Source organism: Hoplias malabaricus, chromosome 2, assembly GCF_029633855.1.
Source record: "Hoplias malabaricus isolate fHopMal1 chromosome 2, fHopMal1.hap1, whole genome shotgun sequence".
Lineage (NCBI taxonomy): Eukaryota > Metazoa > Chordata > Actinopteri > Characiformes > Erythrinidae > Hoplias > Hoplias malabaricus.
The window spans coordinates 41818424-41842818 of NC_089801.1; the positions used below are offsets into that span (position 1 = coordinate 41818424).

A 24395-nucleotide genomic window follows, 5' to 3' on the forward strand; every position below is an offset into this window, starting at 1 on the left:
GGCTCCCTCTGTAGAGCAGTGGAGACTATTATGGGTTTTTCTTTTTTATATTAATTTTGTATGGATTGATTGACAGTCTGAATGTACCAGTATTTTAATGTTCAGTTTGACTCCTCCTCTTTCTCTCTCTCTCAGTCTGGCCTCACTCCAATCCATGTAGCTGCTTTTATGGGTCACCTGAATATTGTCCTCCTGCTGCTTCAGAATGGAGCTTCACCAGATATCTGCAACATTGTGAGTGTGACATCACTCTTACATCATCACTTCCTCATTAATACCTCAACATTGACTCATCAATTCCTCATTAGTGTCTCATTACTACCATGTCAGTATCTTATGAGAACTTCATCACTATATCTACCTCATCATGACATTTTAAGGTCCCCATCACTACCTCATCACTATCTCATCTGCATTTCTAACTCATCAGTACCTCATTACAATTGCAAACACATCAGTACCTCATCACCACCTCATCATAAACTCATCACCAGCTCATCACTACCTCATAACCACCTCATCGCTATATTATCACTTACTTGTCAGTCATCCCTCATCCATATCTAATGAAAACCTCATCACTACATAATCAAAACGCATTAGTACCTCATCAGTACCTCATGAGAACCTCATCAGTACCTTGTTGCTGTGTGTGTTTGACTGTAGCGAGGTGAGACAGCTCTGCACATGTCTGCGAGGGCAGGGCAAATGGAGGTGGTGCGGTGTTTACTGAGAAATGGAGCTCGAGTGGACGCAATGGCCAGAGTGAGTAACAAACAGACACACACACACACACACACACACACATATATATATTACACATCCTTCCTGTGTCCCCTGTTCTCTGCAGGAGGAGCAGACCCCCCTCCACATAGCATCTCGTTTGGGACAGACTGAAATTGTCCAGCTGCTGCTGCAGCACATGGCCGACCCCAATGCGTCCACAACCAATGGATACACACCACTTCACATTGCTGCCCGAGAGCGCCAGATACACACGGCCAATGTCCTGCTGGAGGCCGGAGCATCACACTCGCTCACCACCAAGGTACACACTCATCTGTACACACCTGTGACACAGTTGTGACATACCTGTAATTCTCAGTCCTGGAGCATCACTCTGTAAATAATGATGTACACTGTCACCTGAAACACACCTTTAACTCGAAGTTCTGGTGCATTTTACTCTGTAAATAATCATGTAAACACTCACCTGTAACACACTGGTAACACACCTGTAACACCCTTCTTAGTCATCGAGCATCACTCTGTAAATAATGACAAACATACTCACCTGAAAAACACCTGCAACTCTTAGTACTGGTGCATCACTCTGTAAATAATGATGTAAACACTCATCTCTGACGTCGTCTTCTGTGCGTCGACAGAAAGGGTTCACTCCTCTCCATGTTGCTGCTAAGTATGGTAGCCTGGAAGTAGCCAAACTCCTGCTGCAGCGCAGAGCCCTGCCGGATGAGGCTGGAAAGGTAAATTTTCAGTTCGCTTATGCACTCACTTACTCACTCATTCACTCACTCACTCACTCACTCACTCACTCACTCACTCACTCACCCACCCACTCACTCACTCACATATAGTCCACCCAGGTATTAATGGTGTATAACTATTAGTGGAATATTTCTGTGAGTGTTGTATGTAAGTTGAAGTTGTGTTTTCTGAAAAAGTAAATTTTGTGTGTTTATAAAATTGTTAAACGTTACATGTAAAACCAGGCTCGTGTTCAATCATCACATTCGTCCTCATCTCTCTCTCTCTCTCTCTCTCTCTTTTTAGAATGGCCTCACTCCTCTACACGTTGCTGTTCACTATGATAACCAGCAGGTGGCGCTGCTACTGCTGGAGAAAGGTGCCTCTCCGTATACCCCAGCTAAGGTGATACATTGCTAACAGCTATCTCAAAATTGCAGTAAAGCCAGGACAGTGTCAGTTGTGGGTGGTTAGAGCAGTGGAAAAAACCCTTTCTTTTATATGGGCATGTGGTTCAGTGCCCAGCTCAGGTAGGAGTATTTAACACTGCATATCTGTACAGGGTTAAAGAGTCAGTGATAATGCTGTGAGTGGCTGGATGAAGTGCTGAGAGATGCTGGTGAAGATGTTTGTGTGTGTGTGTCTCATATGTTGTGTTGTTGTTTCTCTGCAGAATGGTTACACCCCCCTCCACATTGCTGTGAGGAAGAATCAGCCCCAGACAGCAATGGCTCTGCTGCAAAGGGGTGCGGACCCTGCAGCAGCCACCCTGCAGGGGGTCACCCCCCTGCACCTCACAGCACAGGAGGGGCATGCCACCATGGCCACATTGCTGCTGGAGAGGGGCGCAAACCCTAATGCTACCAGCAAGGTGTACCCACACACCAAACAACACGGGTGCAGGAGAGAGCATAAAGGCTAATGCTAAAACTTTTCCCTCTCTCACTTCCCCCACACTCTGTCTTTCTCTCGCGCTCTCTTTCTCTCTCAGAATGGAATGACTCCTCTCCATCTCTCTGCTCAGGAGGACAGAGTGAATGTTGCTGAGGTTTTGGTTAACCATGATGCTAATATAGACCATCAGACAAAGGTCAGAACACACATGCAATAAACACAGAATGCACACGCAACACACACAAACACACACTATAAATGTTCACACATGACATTTGCGAGCACAGACACACACGCAAAAAATAGCCACGTACACACACACTTAAACAGTAAAGGTCTAATAATGCACCTATATTCTGAACATATTCACACACTCTAATCTGTTTAATTTTGTTTCCCCGAACACTGTAAAGCAACTTTGTGTTTGTGAAAGGCACCATTTAAGTGTAACATATTATTATTATTATTATTATTATTATTATTATTATTATTATTATTATTAAATGAACCAATCTATCTCTCTCTCTCTCTCTTTCTCACTCTGCAGCTGGGTTACACTCCTCTGATTGTAGCATGTCACTATGGAAATGTTAAGATGGTGAATTTCCTGCTCCAGAATGGTGCCAGCCTCAACGCCAAGACCAGAGTGAGAGTCCACTTCCTATATACTTACCAGTGATGGACAGTAACCAAGTAAATGTAATTCATTAATGTACTTAAGTATTTTTTGTGTATCCATACTTTACTTAATTATTAGCCTGTTGCTAGTAGACGAACAAACACAGTTGCTGTGCTAAACCAAGTGTGAGTTTCTCCTCCTAAAACCAATAGCAAATACCAAAGGCAGACTTTGTTTTAAGTGAATTTGAGACTGTAAGTAATCACTTTCTCTTCTTAGAACCATAATGTAAATTAACAAAATAATTTTATACCGTTTAGTATTTGTCTGTATTTGAGCCAACAGTTACCACTATTCATTGATTTACACAGTTTACGGACCGAGTGTCACTTGAAGGTTAATTAAAAACAATGGATGAAGAGAGGTCAAAACCAGAAGGAATATTCCAAAACCCCAAAATCACTACAGAGATATTAACAAGTCCAAAAGACAAAAATGAATATCAGACAAAAACTCAGAAAAACAAAACCGCAGCCTGTTTAAAAAAAACAGGCGTTTCAGAATTGCAGATATGCTCTGCAACTATGTAGAAAAAACAGAGCTTAAAGGAACAATGTAATATTTTTCCTTAGAATTATAGCTTCAAAATCATTGTGATGCTACTAGGGCTGAATAGTTCAGACATCTTCTTCAACCCTACTTAGTACACAATGTAGTGGTATAGTGGTATTAGTTTTACGAATCTTTAAAGTGTACTATTAAGGGAGTGAAGAGGAGTTAATTTTTCTGGACTTCTTGATTTGAGCAACTTGAACTACAGTCGTTGTGGTCTGCGTAGACTTAATGAGTTACATTTCTGGAGAGGTGCACATCAAGCTGCGCTGCCTGAGGCATACGTTCAACACAGAAGCATAAATTGGGTTTAATATTCAGGCTACATGTAATAGTTGGGCATATGTAATAGTTGATATAGCATAATTTATTTTGTTTAATCTTTGGCCATTTCTGCTGTGTTCAGTGTCAGACTAATGAATGATATTCTATTAAAAGACTGGGTAGCCAAGAATGACACTAGAATCTTTTCACCTACAATGTGTTAAACATGAGCCCTTTTAAAAAAATTATAATAGGACATTAGAGCCATAATATGTCATGGTACTTATACTTTCAATACTTAAGTACATTTGAAAGTAATTACTTTTGTACTTTTACTCAAGTAGAGATCTACAACAAGGACTTTTACTTCTACTGTAGTAATATTTTGCCTTGAGTATCTGTACTTTTACTCAAATACATGGTTTGCGTACTTTGTCCATTACTGGTAATTACATTTAACATCTTGGTTAAAATGGTGCTGTATGGTGGTTGATATAGTGTTGCTAAGTGGTTGTTATTGTGTTTTGTGTTGGTTGCTATTGGGTTCTATGGTTTTTCTAGGATGTTGTTAGATGATTGCTAAGGTTTGGTATGGTGGTTGCTTTTGTATTGCTAGGTGGTTGTTATAGTGTTTTTTGGTGGTTTCTATAGTGTTAGTTAATTGTTATAGGATGGTTGCTGTTGTGTTTTATGTTTTTCCAGGACGTTGCTAGGTGTGTTAGGGGGTGGTTAGGGGGTGTTGCTCTGTGGTTGCTATAGTGCTGTTTGATGGGTTGAGGGTGTTTCTAGATGGTTGCTATGGTGCTGTATGCCTATTCTAGGGTGCTGCTAGGTAGTTCCTATGGTGTTGTATGATGGTTAGAGTGTGTTGCTGGGCAGTTGCTATGGTGTGTTATAGTGGTTAGAGTGTGTTGCTAAGTGGATGCTATGGTGCGTTATGGTTGTTAGAGGGTTTTGCTAGGTGAATTCTGTGGTACTGTATGTTTATTCTAGGATGTTGCTCTGGTGCAGTATGGTGGTTAGGTGGTTGCTTTGGGGTTGTATGGTTGTTAGAGGGTGTTGCTAGGTGATTGCTAGGCAGTTGCTAAGGTGTCGTATGGTTTCTATGGTGTTATAGGAGGTTGTTATGGTGCTGTATGGTTGTTAGAGGGTGTAGCTATGTGGTTGCTAAGGTGATGTATGGTGGTTAGGGGGCATTGCTAGGTTGTTGCTATGGTGCTGTATGATGGTTAGAGGGTGCTGCTAGGTAATTCCTATGGTGATGTATGATGGTTACAGAGTGTTGCTGGGTGGTTGCTATGGCCCTTTATGTTTGTTAGAGGATGCCTCTGGGTGGTTGCTATGGTTTTGTGTGGTGATTAGAGGGTGTTGCTAGGTTGTTGTTTTTTTAACAATCTGTTTGTTTGGTTTTTTTCCAGAATGGTTACACTCCTCTTCACCAAGCAGCTCAGCAAGGAAACACTCACATCATCAATGTCCTGCTGCAGCATGGAGCCAAACCCAATGCTATTACCATGGTGACCACGCGCACACACACACACACACACACACACACAGATATTTGCACATGCACATAGTTAATTTAAACTTTGGATTGGGAGTGTCTGAAGTTCTGTAGGGTATGTGGGCAGGACTAATGTACACAATGTACTGTGACTTATGTCCGCTTTCTGAACGACACATCTGTTTACTTCTGCCTAATTGCTATAAATACTTACCCTGCGGCAGGGTGTGAATTATACAATGACAAGTGGGGGTCAACTTTTTCTTCAGATCATAATCGGAAACCAGTACAGTGCAGGTGTGTACTTCAGTAAACTGAAGACTTATAATCCTTAAACAGTCTTGCTTGTTTACTGTAATGTCTGCAATACATTAATGATAAACCCATTATACCAGCTAATATGTCACGTACCATACAACAGCCTTTGTAGTCAGGGGTCACCAACAATATATTATAGAGCAAAATCACACAATGCTATTGGTTACAACTATACAAACTTTAGGCCAGTACCTGACTAACAATAAAGACATAGACCACGCAATAATCAAAATCTGTCAGCAGTTTTTTTGCCCTGAAAATGAAATTCATATTATACAGAATCTCGTAATCATGTGTTATTTAATTCTGAATAAATGGGAATTATGTCACTGAAAGTCACTGTAGCTTAGGCTTTTGTCCTATGTTACCCATTCATACTGGGACCAATACAGCTTCTACAATGTGAAATGTTTAAAAGCTTAGCTATTTTTAGTCTCCAAAGTAAACTCTTTTTTAGTGAATCACGTTAAATGCAACATTTTTAAAAGCATTTTAACCAATGTGCCTCAGATTCATTGCAGTAACATTTGTGTTTACTGTAGAGCTACTTACAACAGCAACTAATACCTCACTACTACAGCCACCAGATTATGAAGCTTTTAGGTTCTTGTTCAAATTTTCCCTTCCACTTAAAATTGGTGCATACATTACATACTGAGCATGTAGTAGATGTCAAGTTCTTGATGATTTGTATACATTTCTGCTTATGTTGTGCAGAAAATACAAACAGTCCACATAAAAACCTGGCTTCTTATTTGAATGTTCTGTTCCACCTGTATCAAGCCAACGGAGTTACATTCAAATTGCCTAAAAAACATATCTTCAGCCTGCAACCTGTATGTCACCACTGCAGCATTTAATGTGGAAGGGTAAAACTGAACTATTTTACCAGGTGTTACCTTAATGAAGACGCAATCTACATGACCAATAATATGCGTGAGGAAATTGCATTTCAAGATTCTTTCAGGCAAATATATTCTAAATTTATTGTAATATTTATCATTATAGCTGAGAAAGATTTATAAATTTTTTCGACCCCCCAACCCCACCCCCACAAACTATAGCTTTTATCCTGTACACTACAATAATAATTACAATAATTATAAAAAGATTGTATAAAATTGATATAAACTAGGGCGGCACGGTGGTGCAGCAGGTAGTGTCGCAGTCACAGCTCCAGGGGCCTGGAGGTTGTGGGTTTGATTCCCGCTCCAGGTGACTGTCTGTGTGGAGTTGGACCCGGAGGAAACCCCGTGTCCACGTGGGTTTCCTCCCACAGTCCAAAAACACACATTGGTAGGTGGATTGGCGACTCAAAAGTGTCCGTAGGTGTAAGTGTGTGAGTGAATGTGTGTGTGTGTCTGTGTTGCCCTGTGAAGGACTGGCGCCCCCTCCAGGGTGTATTCCCGCCTTGCGCCCAATGATTTCCAGGTAGGCTCTGGACCCACCGCGACCCTGAACTGGATTAGCGCTTACAGATAATGAATGAATTAATGATATAAACTAATGAAACAGGAATGTAGATCCGAAGGGTAAGGGTTGCACTAGGTGGAAGTAAACAGTTCGGAAAGCAGACATACGTTACTGTACATTATGCAATTGGTCCATACCCTGCTGTATGCTCAGTGGGCGTGACTAGCATATTATTTGATTGTCTGTAAGCAAAGTGGGCATGGCTTTAATAATAATAATACATTTTATTTAAGTTTCTTTACATACATTAAAAAATCTTTTAACATACAGTACAAATAAGAAAAATAAAATACAATATAACACTAAATCAAACAATAAAAGAGCCAAAACTTAAAAGCAAGCTATGAAAATGAAGAGCATTAACTCATGTATTAAAAGCAGATCAAAATAGGTGAGTTTTGAGGAGTGATTTAAAAACAGCCAGGTCAGTGCAGCCACAGATGTGTTTGAGAAGAGAGTTCCAAAGAGAGGGAGCAGCTACAGAAAAGGCTCTGTCCCCCCAGGTCCAGTATGGATAGGAGGTTGGCATCAGAGGAGTGAAGGTTTTGGGAAAGATTGGGATTGGTGTAGCAGATCAGTGAAATAGAATGGAGCCTGGTTGTGAAGGGCTTTGTGAGTGAATAGAGGGATTTTGAACTGAATCAGGTGTGAAACAGGAAGCCAGTGAAGTTTGTGAAGGACACGTGTGATGTGATCATGGGAATGATAGTAAGTGAGAAGGCGTGCAGCTGAATTTTGAATATACTGAAGTTTATTGAGTATTTTTGATGGTGTGCCATAGAGAATGCTATTGCAGTAATCAATTCTGGATGTGATAAAGGCATGGATCAAGATTTCAGCAACAGAAAAAGATAATGAAGGATGGATACATGCTTTTTTTTTTCATTTTTTGATTTGATTTACATGACGTTCAAAGTGGAGGCTACCATCAAAATTATGCCGAGGTTACACATATGAGAGGAAGGAGAGTAGAGTTGTCGATAGTAAAGGATTTTGAGGGCTTTGGGTCCAATGATAATAGTGTCTGATTTATCACAATTTAATTTAAGAAAGTTTGTTTGCATCCATGATTTAATTTCAGTGATGCAGTCAGTCAGAGTAGAGAGAACTATAGTAGTGATGGATTTTGTGGAGATGTAAAGCTGGACATCATCAATGTAACAATGATTACATGGGGAACACCTTGGGACAGAGGCGTAATAGAAGACGTGCAGATATGAATGCTGATAAATGTTTCCAGTGTATGAGATAGGATCGTAGCCAGGAAAGGTACCAATGATGTTGAGAGAGGATTCAAGGCAGGGAAGAAGAATGGTGTGGTCAATAGTGTCAAATGCTGCAGTGAGATCAAGGAGGACGAAGTTGTTGATGTGTCCAGAGTCAGAAGAGAGAAAAAGGTCATTGGTAACTCTGAGAAGGGCTGATTGTGTGCTATGATGATTAAGTTAGGAGGTAACAGCACGTTCTAGAATTTTTAACAGAAAAGGAAGATTAGAAATGGGCAGAAAATTACTCATAGTCAGATTCGAGTCCAGGTTTTTTGAGACTGGGTGTGACATCAGCTAATTTAAGAGCTTGGGGAACTGAACCAGAACTAAGAGCAGAGTTGGTGATCATTGTGATGAGTCAGGAGCTTGATGAGTTTAGAGGGAACCAGATCCAGAATGCATGTGGAGCTTTTCATTCCTTTCAAGATGTCAGACAGCTCCACTGGGGACACAGGGGAGAACTGAGACAGAGACTGAGTGGTAAATTGGGACGAGACATGTGGGGGGATATAGAGGGCGGGGAGGTGGTCAAAGTGTTGTATATTGCATCAATTTTGGTTTGAAAAAAAGAAAGAGTTGCACTTTTCAGTGCAGTCACTTATCAGTTGCTCAGGAAGTGATTGATTTAACATTTCTGAAAGTAATTTTACCTTTGTCTTTTGAGATTGGAATAGGAATTTCAATGTCCATGATGACTGTCAGATGGTCAGAGGATTAAGCTCAAGGCTGGAGAGCTGATGTATTGAGACACCAGTATCAAATCAAGTGTATGACACTGATTATGAGTAGGGAAATCTGTGTGTTGGCTGAAATTAAAGCATTGTAACAGTTCCAAAAATTCCACGGCAAATTTGAAATCAGTGTCATCAATAGATAGATAGATAGATAGATAGCCTTTATTGTCATTGCACATGTACAACGAAATTGAGCAGCAATCCTTAAAGTGCTTAAACAAACAAAAACAGTAGAAACATGCAGTTTTTTTACAATATAAATAACAAATTATTGCACTAGTCCTGAATAGTAGAAGAGATTAATGTGTGTGTGTTTGCTGTGTATTGTACAGGCCCTGAGTTGCTTAAGAGGTTTGTGTGTTCAGTTCCCATACAGCACTGGGGTAAAAGCTGTTTTTCAGTCTGTTTGTCCTGAATGTGATGGACCTAAAGCGTTTTCCTGAGGGCAACTGTTGGAAGAGATGGTGTCCAGGGTGGGAGGAGTCTTTCAGTATATTGGCTGCCCTGCTGAGGCAGCGGTAGCTGAACAGATCCTCCAGCCTGGGCAGTGGACAACCGATGATCTTCTGGGCCATGTTGATCACTCTCCTGTAGAGCTCTCCTTTCTGCCACTGAGCAGCTGCTGTACCATGTTGAGATGCAGTAGGTCAGCACACTCTTGATGGCACAGCGGTAGTAGGACACCAGCAGCTTCTCCTGAAGGTTGTTTTTCCTGAGAATTCTCAGGAAATAAAGTCTCTGCTGTGCCTTCCTAACCACAGCTGTGGTGTTGGTGGTCCAGGAGAGATCTTCAGAGATGTGCATACCCAGAAGTCTGAAGGAAGGGACTCTTTCCACACAGTCACCCTTTAAGGTGAGTGGTGTGGGGTCTATGCGTTTCCTCCAGAAGTCTATGACCAGTTCTTTTGTTTTGGTGGAGTTCAGGGAGAGATTGTTCTCTGCACACCACTCTGCCAGTCCCAGGACTTCATCACTGTAGGCGGTCTCCACCAGATATGAGTCCCACCACGGTTGTGTCATCCGCGAACTTGATTACTGTGTTGCTGGAGTGGGTGGGGGTGCAGTCGTGGGTGTAGAGTGCGTAGAGGAGAGGACTCAGCACGCAGCCTTGTGGAGCTCCAGTGCTAAGTGTTACCCTGGAGGACTGATGGCGGCCTAATCTAACAGACTGGGTGCGGTTTGTTAAAAAGTCCTTAATCCAGATGTATGTGGATTGAGAAAGTCCAAGGTCTAAGAGTTTGGTCACCAGTCTGCTGGGGATGACTGTACTAAAGGCAGAACTAAAGTCTATAAATAGTATTCTTACATAGTTTCCCTGGTGTTCCAGGTGTGTGAGTGCTGTGTGAAGGGTAGTATTGATGGCATCCTCAGTGGACCTGTTTGCTTTGTAAGCAAACTGATGTGGATCGAAGCTGGAGGGAGAGTGGCTCTGATGTGCTGTAGAACCAGTCTCTCAAAGCACTTCATTATAACCGGTGTGGGTGCGACTGGACGGTAGTCATTGAGGTCGCTGATGGTGTTCTTTTTGGGCAGCGGGATGATGGTGGCAGACTTTAGACATGGTGGTATGATGGATTTTGATAGGGACAGATTGAAGATTTTTGTGAAAATGCCACAGAGCTGGTCTGCGCATATTTTCAGCACCTTACCTGTCACACCATCCGGACCAGCAGCTTTCCTGGGGTTCACTGCTTTAAGTACACGTCTCACCTCATGTTCTTGCACCATGAAGATGTACTAATTGGAGACCGGTGGAGGGCTTGTGTTTGTCTCCACTGCTCCCACTTCAAAGTGAGCAAAGAAACAGTTAAGTTCCTCTGCGAGTGAAGTATCACCCTCCACAGTAATGCAGTTTCTGGACTTGTGGTTGGTGATGTGTTGAATGCCATGCCACACGTGACGTGGGTCATTGTTGGTGAAGTATTCCTCAATTTTCCTCTTGTAGGCAATCTTGGCCTCTTTGATGCCTCTCTTCAGGTTGGTTCTTGCCATGCTGTATAAGGCTCTGTCTCCAGACCTGAATGCGATGTTACGCTTGTTGAGGAGAATTCTGACCTCTTGTCAACCAGGGTTTTTGGTTTGGGTAAACCCTGATGTTTTTGTCCACTGTTACATTGTCCACACATTTCTTGATGTAGCAGAGTACAGTTGATGTGTACACTTCCAGGTCCTGATCCTCAAATATATCCCAGTTGGTTCTATCGAAGCAGCCTTGCAGCTGTAAGGAAGCTCCTTAGGGCCATGTCTGGACAGTCTTTGTGATAGGATGAGATCTTCTTTTGAGGGGGGTGTATGCCAGAGTTAGAAATATAGAGCAGTGGTCTGATTGACCCAAGTGTGGTAATAGGGTAGTTTTAAAACTGATCTTTAAATTTGAGTACAGCTTATCCAGTGTATTTTCCCCCTGGTAGCACATTTGATGTGCTGATCAAATTTAGGGAGAACTGATTTTATATCAGCATGATTAAAATCACCAGCTATTATGTGGACCGCTTCAGGGTAACTGTTTTGCTGTGAATTGATGGCACTGAGCATATAGCTTAGCGCTATGTTGGCATTAGCAGCAGGAGGAATGTACACAGCGGTTACCAGGACAATGGTAAACTCTCTGGGAAGATAGAATGGCCTGCATTTCACTGTCATATACTCCAAATCAGGAGAACAGTGTCTATCAGTGATGTTGGCATTAGTACACCAGCTATTGTGTGTGTAAATGCATAGCCCCCCTCCTTTTGTTTTACCTGAGTCTTTGTTTCTGTCCCAACGGAATTTCTAATAAGAAATTTAACTTTTGGGATTTGACTTCAATACTTAGACTTTTAAATGGTCTTCAGAGACATCTCCAATCCACCCAAGCCCAGATGGGAATGTGAGATAACATTGTGAGAGAACATTCTTTGTCTTGTCAAGTGTCATAAATTGGGTACAGGAAACATCCAATCAGGAGCAAGAGATGCTTCAATCCTCAATCCCTGAGGACTAATCAGGTATTCAAGGCAGGTTTCCTAAAATCTGGTTAAAACCCAGTGGTGAGAAAAAACTCACTCAGAAGAAGCAAGTTTTTTTTCAGTCCATTCAGTCAGTTAGACTCAGTTAGAGTTCAGGGAAAGTTCCCAGTTAAGGGAGAGCCCCGGCTCTCTCTCTAGAGAGCTCTCAGTTCAGAGTTCCGCTCTTCAGCTCTCTTCAGGCTTCTTCAGAAGCTTTCCAGACTCTCTTATGTCTCTCTCTTAAACAGTCTTGGGCTCCTCCAGCAGGGTCCAGACTGAACAAACCCAGAACAAGAAAGAAAATGTAGAGAGAGAAGAAAAGAGGAGGGGTGGAATGAAGGAGAATTCGCTTCCAGCCCGGGAGCTAAGCCAAGAGAGCCCAGAACTTCCAACCAGAAGTTTTATTTTTATTTCAAGCAGAAAATCTTTTAAAAAAGCTATAGTTTATTTCAGCAAAGCTCAATGCCACGCCCAGAGCATAAAGGAGACCACAGACCTCTGACCCTCAAAGTGGTGACAAGAGCTTCAGGATCAGTGACGAAGAAGAAGGCCACATGCTTCCCCAGAGTGACTTTCTGAGCAAAGGCCCAGGAGAGATCTGCATGGATGTGTCTCTCACCAGGAGGCAGATTAGCGATGATGGAGAATCCCCACAGAGACCCTCAGAATGCCACCAGCTCCAACGGAGTGGTCGCTGTACCTATGATTTGCCGTGTCTCTGGCCAAATGGGAGAAGAGGAATGGCCGCTGCTTCAATGCTACAAGACCTACACCTACAATGCTCCACGGATACATGAGGTCACATGGTATCATTTATTTCATAGCTCAGGAGATTGGTGCTGAATGCTTTTGCTGGGATAAACTATAGCCTTTCTAGAATTTAAGGTAATTATCATAGAGAAGTTCCCTCATACATTAATCTCCCTGGGCGGCACAGTGGCGCAGCAGGTAGTGTCGCAGTCACACAGCTCCAGGGGCCTGGAGGTTGTGGGTTCGATTCCCGCTCCGGGTGACTGTCTGTGAGGAGTTGGTGTGTTCTCCCCGTGTCCGCGTGGGTTTCCTCCGGGTGCTCCGGTTTCCTCCCACAGTCCAAAAACACACGTTGCAGGTGGATTGGCGACTCGAAAGTGTCCATAGGTGTGAGTGTGAATGTGTGTGTGTCTGTGTTGCCCTGTGAAGGACTGGCGTCCCCTCCAGTGTGTATTCTCGCCTTGCGCCCAATGATTCCAGGTAGGCTCTGGACCCCCCGCGACCCTAAATTGGATAAGCGGTTACAGATAATGGATGGATGGATTAATCTCCCTGTTGCCTCATATATCGCTGTAATCCATTTCATTATATGAATGTATAATTAATATTCATTATTTGATATTACAATTAATAAATCTTTGGTTATTTGTTTGTGTGTGTGCACTTTTCTTGTACAGAATTATTGCTTCTAATTCAGATTCAATTTTGTAGCCAAGATCCTACAGCGGGTCAATGAGCATAATAATCATGAATTCATTCTAGCTAATTCTGCTATATAATATGTAAAGTCATCTAACATGATAAACCACATGTTCAAGCTAAAATTGGAAAGGTAAAGACACTACATATTACTTAATGGCGTTAACAAAATGAATCAAATTATTATTAATCAAATAATAAATAGTTATCACTGACTCTGCTACATATAATTTATGCCGCCGCAATGTGGGGCCTACTCATTTTACTACAAGTTGTAGGCTGAGAGGATGGAGCTATAAAATGCTGTAGGCTCAGCTGGCGGGACTGATGTGCTGCAGGCTGAGAGGGTGGGGCTATAACCTGCTGTAGGCTGAGTGGGTGGGAATAAAACTATTATGAATGGGTGGGACTAATAAGATTGGCTGTGTGGGTGAACTCACAGTGCTGACCCTATGTTATGACTGGCTGTGTGGGCAGCGTCATCATGCCGATGCTGTGTTGTGATAGGCTGTGTGGGTGGGAACACAGTGCTGACCGTGTTTCTATGTTTTTCAGAATGGAAACACTGCCCTGTCCATCGCAAAGCGGCTGGGCTACATCTCTGTTGTGGACACCCTGAAGGTGCTGACAGAGGAAATCATCACAACCACCATGGTGAGCCTGCCCTACTGTCCCCTCTTCAGCTTCATGCGCACTACCAGCGTGGCCAGGGTTCCGGACTTCCGGAGACCCCAGGGCGCTGCGGAGGTTGTTTTGATGCTAACGCTGGTGTTTGCTGATGATCTGCAGACTGTGACAGAGAAACATAAGCTGAATGTGCCCGAGACCATGACTGAGGTTCTGGACGTTTCTGATGAGGAAGGTGAGCACATGCAAGTTCACTCATTGGCCATTTTATTAGAAACACCTACTCTCCTCTGACTAAGGACTGTGGTTAATATAGCCAACTGTGCTGTACTGTGTAGCTGTGTTTCTTTAAAATTGTGGATAATGTAGTTGTAGCAGGTGGAGGATCCTATAGCATAGTGGTCATGAATAGGTAGACTGAAATCCGAGTCTGGACCCAGACGCTGTCCTATCTGGACCTGCACCTGTAACTGATGAAATAAGAGCTGTTAATTTTGATAAATAAAAAGTGGTGTGACTTCTACTTATTCCAGTTCAGGTTTAGAGGTCCAGGAAATTACCAGAATAATCACATTTGTAATCACATGTGAAGCTCAGCCAGTCAGATCTAAGCATTGTGACTAAAATGAGTGACACACATAGGGCAGGACTCCAGACATCATTGTCCCAAAGCCAATAAAAAGAGCCCAAGGGACATGAAAAAGTCTCTTTTGGGACACATTCGAGATGACAGTGTTGTGTGAGGTAAAACCGGAAACTTTTATAAGAAGGGAATGATTAATGGTTGAAATATTCTCATAATGCTGAACATGGATTACAAACCGGATTCCAAAAAAGTTGGGACACTAAACAAATTGTGAATAAAAACTGAATGCAATGATGTGGAGGTGCCAACATCTAATATTTTATTCAGAATAAAACACAAATCACAGCTCAAAAGTTTAAACTGAGAGAATGTATCATTTTAAGGGAAAAATATGTTGTTTCAAAATTTCATGGCATCAACAAATCCCAAAAAAGTTGGGACGAGGCCATTTTTTACCACTGTGTGGCATCCCCCCTTCTTCATACAACACTCAACAGACGTCTGGGGACAGAGGAGACCAGTTTCTCAATTTAGAAACTGTTCAATCATCTTGGGCCTTCTTTGTTGCTCCTTCCTCTTTATGATGCGCCAAATGTTAGGTGAAAGATCTGGACTGCAGGCTGGCCATTTCAGTACCCAGATCCTTTTCTACATAGCCATGATGTTGTGATTGCTGCAGAATGTGGTACCATCAGTGATGCAGGCTTCTGAACGGAGCGTTGATAACAACTTGGGTTATCCTTGTCCTCTCTGGTCCGGATGACATGGCGTCCCTGTGTTCCATAAAGAACTTCAAATCATGACTCATGTGACCACAGAACAGTCTTCCATTTTGCCACACTCCATTTTAAAAGACCCCTGGCCCAGTGCAAACATCTGAGCTTGTGGAGCTTGCTTAGAAATGGCTTCGTCTTTGCACTGTAGAGTTTCAGCTAGCAATGGTGGATGGCAAGGTGGTTTGTGTTCACTGACATTTAAGGGCCCGGTGATCACGAGCATCCAGTAGAATTTTACAGCCTTGACCCTTACGCACAGCAATTGTTCCAGATTCTCTGAATCTTTTGATGATGTTATGCACGGTTGATGATGATAACTTAAAAGTCTTTGCTATTTTACGTTGGGTAACACCATTCTGGTATTGCTGCACTATCTTTCTGCACAACAATGGTGGAATTGATGATCCTCTTACCATCTTGGTTTCAGAGAGACACTGACACTCTGAGAAGCTCTTTTTATACCCAATCATGTTGTCAATTGACCAAATTAGTGTTAATTGGTCTTCCAGCTGTTCGTTATATGCTCAATTTCCATTTTCCAGCCACTTATTGCTACTTATCCCAACTTTTTTGGGATTTGTTGGCACTGTGAAATTTTGAATCAACATATTTTTCCTTTAAAATGTTACATTTACTCAGATTAAACTTTTGATTTGTCGTCTATGTTCTATTACAGATAAAATATTGACATTTGCCATCTCCACATCATTGCATTAAGTTTTTATTCCCAATTTGTTTAGTGTCCCAACTTTTTTGGAATCCGGTTTGTATTTTTTTCTAATAAAATTCCATCATCCAGCATAAAGAGCCAATCAGCTTGCTGTTAACGGATAAAGTCCTACCCTTTAGCAATAAGAGTCAATCAGATTGCTGGTTATAGAAACGCAGTAAAGTCAACTGCAGTTACAGAGTCATTAGGGACTTTATTTAAATATGCATTTATTTTACAAAATCATTGTTTTATTTGTAAATTTAGCTTGAAACAAGAAAATAACATTTTATTTAGAGTGGTTAAAATGATTTATAAATCTCATTGAAGTATGTTGAAATGTAATTGAAAGTGTCATTTGATTTGACACTCAGTTGTTAACTACATAACATTATGCTATAACTACAAGGCTATTTCAGTATGCAGGATTTGGCAAAGATCATAATGCAAGTAATACATTATGTATGTAACTTGGCTTGAGAATTTTCTCTAACTGTTCCTTAATGAATTTTAATTATTACCCCTGCTGTAGCACAACTGGCTCTAGAGTGGAGAGGTACTCAGTGGAAAGGGGGAGTGATGGTGATGACTGTGATATTGATGATGATGGTGATGATCATTTAACAGCATGCAGTGTGGAGTGTCAATGGTCAGAAGGGAGCAGATGTGGGTAGAGTAGCCAAACTGTACTCAAGTACAACCCCAATGAAGTTGGGACGTTGTGTAAAACATAAATTAAAAACAGAATACAATGATTTGCAAATCCTTTTCAGCCTGTATTCAATTGAATACACTGTAAAGACAAAATATTTAATGTTCAAACGGATATTGTAACTTTATTGTTTTTTTGCAAATATTCACTCATTTTGAATTTGAGGCCTGCAGCACGTTCCAAAATATGGGACAGGGGCAACAAAAAACTGGGAAAATTGAGGAATGCTCAAAAAACACCTGTTTGGAACATTGAACAAGTTGAACAACACTTGGAACAGGTGAAGAAGTTAACTGAAAACAGGTGAGTGTCATGTTTGGGTATAAAGGGAGCATCTCTGAAGAGCTCAGTCGTTCACAAGCAAGGATGGGGTGAGGTTCACCACTTTGTGAACAACTGCATGAGCAAATTGTCCAACAGTTTAAGAACAACGTTTCTCAATGTACAATTGCAAGGAATTTAGGGATTTAATTTCTATAGTCCATTATATCATCAAAAGTTTCAGAGAATCAGGAGAAAGTGGCAAGGCCAAAAAACCAACATTGAATGCCAGTGACCTTCAATCCCTCAGGTGGCACTGTATTAAAAACTGACATCATCCTGTAATGGATATTACTACATGGGCTCAGGAACACTTCAGAAAACCATTGTCAGTGAACACAGTTTGTAGCTCCATCTACAAGTGCACATTAAAACTCTACCATACCATGCCGCCGGCTTCTCTGGGCTCGAGCTCATCTGAGATGGACTGACGCAAAAAGGAAAAGTGTCCTGTTGTCTGACGAGTCGGGATTTCAAATTGCTTTTGGAAATCATGGACATTGTAGCGGAGTCAGTGATAATTAATTTATTATTTAATTAATAATTAATTATTTAATTCATTTTGTTAGGCTCCATGATTAGGAGCTATTAAGTAATGTAGTGGAGTGACCTTATTTGAACTCGTTATGCTTAATAGTGATTTAACTAATGATAATAATTATTATTATTATGATTGACTTAAATGACAAAAACATTAACCATTAATTGGAGAGTGAATACTGTCGCCGCTACGTGAGTTCTTTAGGATTTTCAGACTCTTAATGAACAAACTCAACACACTGTTATTTCAAATAATGGAAATATTTTATTAAGAGGAAAGATAATATTTAATAAACATAGCACAATCTCACGGAATCAATGCAGGTGAAACCTGTTCGAATTTAGAGATAGGCTAGGCGATATGACTTGGAAATGAGGCGTTGCTATGGTCTAATTAAGAGGTTATGTTACCAAGAGATTTAATTCAATTTTCAGCTCTGGAAATGAGTAATCTTAGCTTACTTTTCTGTTGATTTCAACCACTTGATGGGTACAGAGGCGCTTTGAGGTTTTGGGAGAGAGGAGTCCCGCTTGGTTCCCGCAGTTCTTGCGTGGGAGCTTTGAGACTGGGTCAGCGTGGACTTGGTCACTCATGAGTCAGGCCGCCTCGGGCGTGCTCAGAGCGTGGTGATGCCGATGAAAGGATTTCCTCTGGCTCACTGTCCTGAGTGGGACGTTCCATCCATGTGGAAGCGTTAGAACAGAAGTTTGCTTGTCCTTACAGTCTAAAGAACTAAAACGCTCAGAACACTCAATCCACACACTGGCGAGAAGCGGCAGCCAAACGCGCACAGCGTACTCTCGACCAGGAACAACCGTCCACCTGGAGGACTGCATTGGGCACTAGGATTTCACCCAGGACAGGGTGCCAATCCATATCTGGGCACACACACATTCACTCACACATACACACTCATTCACTCAGACAGCAGGACAGTTATTAGACAGAAGCCAATTCACCTACCCTCCATGTTTTTGGACTGTGGGAGGAAACCGGAGCCCCTGGAGGAAACCCACGCAGACACGGGGAGAACATGGAAACTCCACCCAGATGGGACTTGAACCCAAGGTCCCAGCGATCAGTAATAAAATTAAACTTGGATGGGCTACCAGCATGAACACAAATAAACAAAGAAAAGATTACGGACAATTGCTCGACGTTACTCTGTAGTTTCTGTATCGCACTGCTAACTGACACAAGGTGTCCCTTGGGCGTTGCGTGAGGTCCTTCGTTAGAGTCTTTTGAAGTCGTCTTGTCGGCGTAAAGAAGGAAGAAGAAGAGCGTCGCAAGCAAAGTGAAGAGAGAGCGACGTGAGGAGCGTAAGAGGGTGTAAGAGAGCGTAAAAGTGGAGCGTAAGAGTAAGAGAGCTAGCTTAGAGCTGGGCACTCCTTTTTTAGATGTGGCGCGGTCACGCCCATTTGGGAGGTCTCCTTTCTTTGATTGGATCCTGGGTCTGAGGCTCACATGACTTGTTTCACGTTTCAGAGAGAGAAAAGAGTCACATATGCTGGATAACATAGGATAATGACTAAAGTAAAATACTTATACATACTTGGGGTATAGCATAATGAGTGTACTGGATTATCTTTATCAAATATATATGTATGTATGTATCTTGCGTACATTACAATTGCATTCCATTACAGTATTATTCTAGATGTTAGAAACTAATTCGTTTTCCTAAACAGAGACAGAAATTTTCCTTCATGATTGAAACAGTAATACACATCACTTCATTAGTTAGTAGACATTTACCTGAGAATAACAGAGGGTAACATTAATGCATATTTGCATAAAACATGTTTATAAACACCCGATGCGTCCGTTATGTATTTAGAAGGCGGCAGGGCGAAACGTGATTTCGCAAATGTCCACTTGGGGGCACTGTTGGTCCATGCTGTTTGTCTGGTATGAGCTAGGGTTGCGGGAGGTCACTACAGGTCAGTCCTGTGGCCATCTGTTGATTTGCCGAAGATAATCAGTGCTTTTCTATGCGCTATCTAGGCGCCAATCTGGCACCCATGGCCATAACTGGGGTTCTTTTAATCCTGGTCTCCAAAACTTTGTTTGATCTCCTGGCTTAAAAGCGTCATAAACTGGGTCTGATTTCTTTACATTCCTGGAGAAGACAGGGGGTCACTGGAAAGTGTCCTGCTTAGCCTTTGTTGCAGACATATGTATGTGCGTGAGTTTGTGTGTGTGTGTGTGTGTTGGGGAAGTCAGCACACACGCATTCTATGGAATGTGGGGGTTCTGTTCAAAAAATCCTGATCAGGGTAGAGAGTTTTTTCATTCAGAACTTTTCATTTCTTGGTTTGATCCATACTCCACTACAGTAATATGTAGTGTCTTTACCTGTCCAGTCTCAGCTTGGACAAGTAGGCTATAATGCTGAATGACATTATATTGCTATATAATTTAGCAGAATTTGCTAGAAATAATTAACATTAATGAATTATGCTCATTGACCTGCTGTAGAATCTTGGTTATGAAATTGAATCTGAATGAAAAGTAATAATTCTGTACAAGACAGGTGCACACACAAAAAATGACCAAGAATAGGTTTTATCATACAGCTGGTTTATTAAATGTAATATCAAATAACAAATATTTATTATACATTCATATAATGAAATGGATTATAGCGATACATGAGGGAGCAGGGAGTTAAATTTATGAGGGAATTTCACTATGATAATTTCCCTAAATTCTAAAAAGGCTATAGTTTATCCCAGCAAAGTGTTCAGCACCAATCTCCTGAGCTATGAAAGAACAGAGGCTGGACCCTGCTGGAAGAGCCTAGGCCTGTTTTAGGAGAGCCATAAGAGAGATCTGGAGAGCTTCTGAACAAGCCCGAAGAGAGCTGAACAGCATTCTCTAGAAAGTTCTGAACTCAACTGAAACTGTACTCTGCTGAAAAAAAAAAGAAAATTCAAATTGTATCTCTTGCTCCTGATTGGCTGTTTTCTGTAGTTTCCTTGGTGATGACATCACATGAAATTTATGACACTTGACAAGACAAAGACTTTGGCCTCCAGGCCAAAGATAAAAGGGACTGTCCAGATTGTTATCAGTGCAAAGTCCAAAACCCAGCATATCTGATAGTATGGGGTGTGTTAGTGCCCATAACATGGGTAACTTGCACATTTGTGAAGGCACCATTAATGCTGAAAGGTACATACATACATATGCTGCCATCCAACCAACGTCTTTTTCAGGGACATCCCTGCTTATTTCAGCAAGACAATGCCAAGCCACATTTTGCATGTGTTACAACAGTGTGGCTTTGTAGTAAAGAGTGCAGGTATTTGACTGGCCTGCCTGCAGTCCACATACGTCTCCATTTGAAAATGTGTGGTAATTATGAAGCAAAATATGACAATGGAGACCCCGACTGTTGAACAACTGAAGTTGTACATCAAGCAAGAATGGGAAAGAATTCCACCTAAAAAGCTTCAATAATAAGTGTCCTCAGTTTCCAAACGCTTACTGAGTGTTGTTAAAAGGAAAGTTGATGTAAAACCGTGGTAAACATGCATGTGTCCCAACTGTTTTGGAACAGGTTGCAAATTCAAATTCAAAATGAGTGAATAGTTGTAAATAAACTATAAAGCTTATCCATTTGAACATGAAATATCTTGTGTTTGTAGTGTATTCAATTGAATATAGGTTGGAAAGCATTTGCAAATCATCGTATTCTGTTTTTACTTTTGTTTTAAACAATGTCCCAGCTTCACTGGAATTAGGGTTGTAAGAGTCATATTATTGTTACTTTACAATAATATGACTAGAGCTGGGTGATATGGACCAAAAATAATATCTCGATATTTTTTTAGCTATACGTGTGATATACGATATATATCTCGATATATTTCTTCTTATGAGATAATAACAAAAAGGCACTTCTGAGTCAAAACTACATGTCCCAAATGTCACACAGGAACTTTTATTAACATTCAGCTGTAGATGTACATGAGACGTTGCTCAAAAATAAATATTGGCATATATTAAATTATAATGCTCCTTAAATAAAATAAAGTTATTTGCATTGCAAAAGACTCATAGCTGTGCTATTAACTATAAACAGAAAACAAACAGAGCAAAAATAGCAAAAAGTTGACTTGTTCTTTAAAAGTCAGTTTCCTGTGAAGCAGACTTCACCAAAGTGCTTCCTCCTGTGTGTGCTCCTGTACGTCTAGTACTTTGAGCAAATAACAAAACATGTAAACAGACAATGATCCAGTTCAGGATCGCTGAGGGTCCAGAGCCTATCTGGAATCATTGGGCGCAAGGCGGGAATACACCCTGGAGGGGGCGCCAGTCCTTCACAGGGCAACACAGACACACACACATTCACTCACACACTCACACCTACGGACAATTTTGAGTCGCCAATCCACCTACCAACGTGTGTTTTTGGACTGTGGGAGGAAACCGGAGCACCCGGAGGAAACCCACACGGACATGGGGAGAACACACCAACTCCTCACCGACAGTCACCCGGAGTGGGAATCGAACCCACAACCTCCAGGTCCCTGGAGCTGTGTTACTACGACACTACCTGTTGCGCCATCGTGCTGCCCATGTTGTGAAATATAATGTGAAAAAATGATTTATGAAGATTTTATGAACAGAATATACAGTTTTGTGTGTTAGCTCAACCTCATGTCCCAATATTCAAATGAAAATCAAATGTCCATGTATGTTTAAGACAAAGGTTTTCATTCAGGTTTTCCCCCATAACTGTACATTGAAAACAATTCAGTTGTAAAGCAAATTAAAATGACAGAAAAACATTTTATTTATCAAAATAAAACTGAAGTACATGTCAAATGACTTTATTAATTTACAGTCATACAGAATCTGTAATAAAGTGCTTTTAAGAACAGTGTAAATCAGGGGTGTCAAACTCATTTTCACAGAGGGCCACAACAGCATAATGGTTGCTCTCAAAGGGCCAGATGTAACTGTAAAACAGTATAAATGTAACCAAATGTAATGTAGAATAAATGTAAGTACAATGTAAGTTTCCAGTCGGAGTTTGACTCCGTCAGGGCTGCCCGTTGTCACCAGTTCTGTTCATAATTTTTATGGACAGAATTTCTGGGTGTAGCCAAGTGGCGGACCTCCAGCTCTTGCTGGACCAGTTTGCAGCCGGGTGTGAAGCGGTAGGGATAAGGATCAGCACCTCCAAGTCCGAGTCCATGGTACTCAGTCGGAAAAGGGTGGAGTGCTCTCTTCAGGTTGGAAGTGAGATCCTGACTCAAGTCTACCTCGGGGTCTTGTTCACGAGTGAGGGAAAGATGGAGCGTGAGATTGGCAGGCGGATCGGTGCAGCATCAGCAGTAATGCGGGCTCTGTACCGGTCCGTTGTGGTGAAGAGAGAGCTGAGCAGAAAAGCAAAGCTTTCTATTTACCGTTCAATCTACGTCCCAACCCTCACCTATGGTCACAAGCTTTGGGTAGTGACCGAAGAAACGAGATCGCGGGTACAAGCGCTGAAATGAGTTTTCTCCGCAGGGTGTCTGGACTCTCCCTTAGAGACAGGGTTAGGAACTCTGACATCCGGGAGAGACTCGGAGTGGAGCCGCTGCTCCTCCACGTCGAGAGGAGCCAGTTGATGTGGTTCGGGCATCTGGTTCGGATGCCTCCTGGACGCCTTCCTGGTGAGGTGTTCCGGGCATGTCCAACGGGGAGGAGGCCCCGGGGCAGACCAAGAACACGCTGGAGAGACTACATGTCTCGACTGGCCTGGGAACGCCTCGGTATACCCCCAGAGGAGCTGGAGGCAGTGGCTGGGGAGAGGGAGGTCTGGGTTTCTTTGCGCCGACTGCTTCCCCCACAACCCGGATCCGGATAAGCGGTGGATAATGGATGGATGGATGGATGTAAGTACAAACTGGATTCCAAAAAATTTGGGACACTAAACAAATTGTGAACACAAACTGAATGCAATAATGTGGAGATGGCAAATGTCAATATTTTATTCATAATAGAACATAGATGACAGATCAAAAGTTTAACCTAAGTAAATGTAACATTTTAAAGGAAAAATATGTTGATTCATAATTGTCAACAAATCCCAAAAAAGTTGGGACATGTAGCAATAAGTGGCTGGAAAAAGGAAATTGAGCATATAACGAACAGCTGTAAGACCAATTAACACTAATAATTAGGTCAATTGACAACATGATTGGGTATAAAAAGATCTTCTCAGCTTGTCAGTGTCTCTCTGAAGCCAAGATGGTAAGAGGATCACCAATTCCACCATTGTTGCGCAGAAAGATAGTGCAGCAATACCAGAATTGTGTTACTCAGCGTAAAATAGCAAAGACTTTTAAGTTATCATCATCAACCATGCATAACATCATCAAAAGATTCAGAGAATCTGGAACAATTGCTGTGCGTAAGGGTCAAGGCCGTAAAACTCTACTGGATGCTCCGGGCCCTTAAACGTCACTGCACCTCCAACAGGAATGCCACTGTCAAGGAAATAACAGAATGGGCTCAGGA

General features: G+C 41.8%; 1 protein-coding gene across 2 annotated transcripts in view; it reads left to right on the forward strand.

The window, feature by feature from the left end:
• LOC136686113 (ankyrin-2-like) overlaps window positions 1–24395 on the forward strand; it is a 113046-nt gene that overhangs the window by 44858 nt on the left and 43793 nt on the right. For both annotated transcript variants that reach the window (XM_066659660.1, XM_066659661.1), the window contains exons 13-23: window positions 136–234; window positions 667–765; window positions 851–1048; window positions 1389–1487; window positions 1795–1893; window positions 2162–2359; window positions 2480–2578; window positions 2930–3028; window positions 5296–5394; window positions 14166–14264; window positions 14400–14472. In XM_066659660.1, the coding sequence (XP_066515757.1) occupies window positions 136–234; window positions 667–765; window positions 851–1048; window positions 1389–1487; window positions 1795–1893; window positions 2162–2359; window positions 2480–2578; window positions 2930–3028; window positions 5296–5394; window positions 14166–14264; window positions 14400–14472 (1261 nt within the window). The remainder of the gene's footprint in view (window positions 1–135; window positions 235–666; window positions 766–850; window positions 1049–1388; window positions 1488–1794; window positions 1894–2161; window positions 2360–2479; window positions 2579–2929; window positions 3029–5295; window positions 5395–14165; window positions 14265–14399; window positions 14473–24395) is intronic.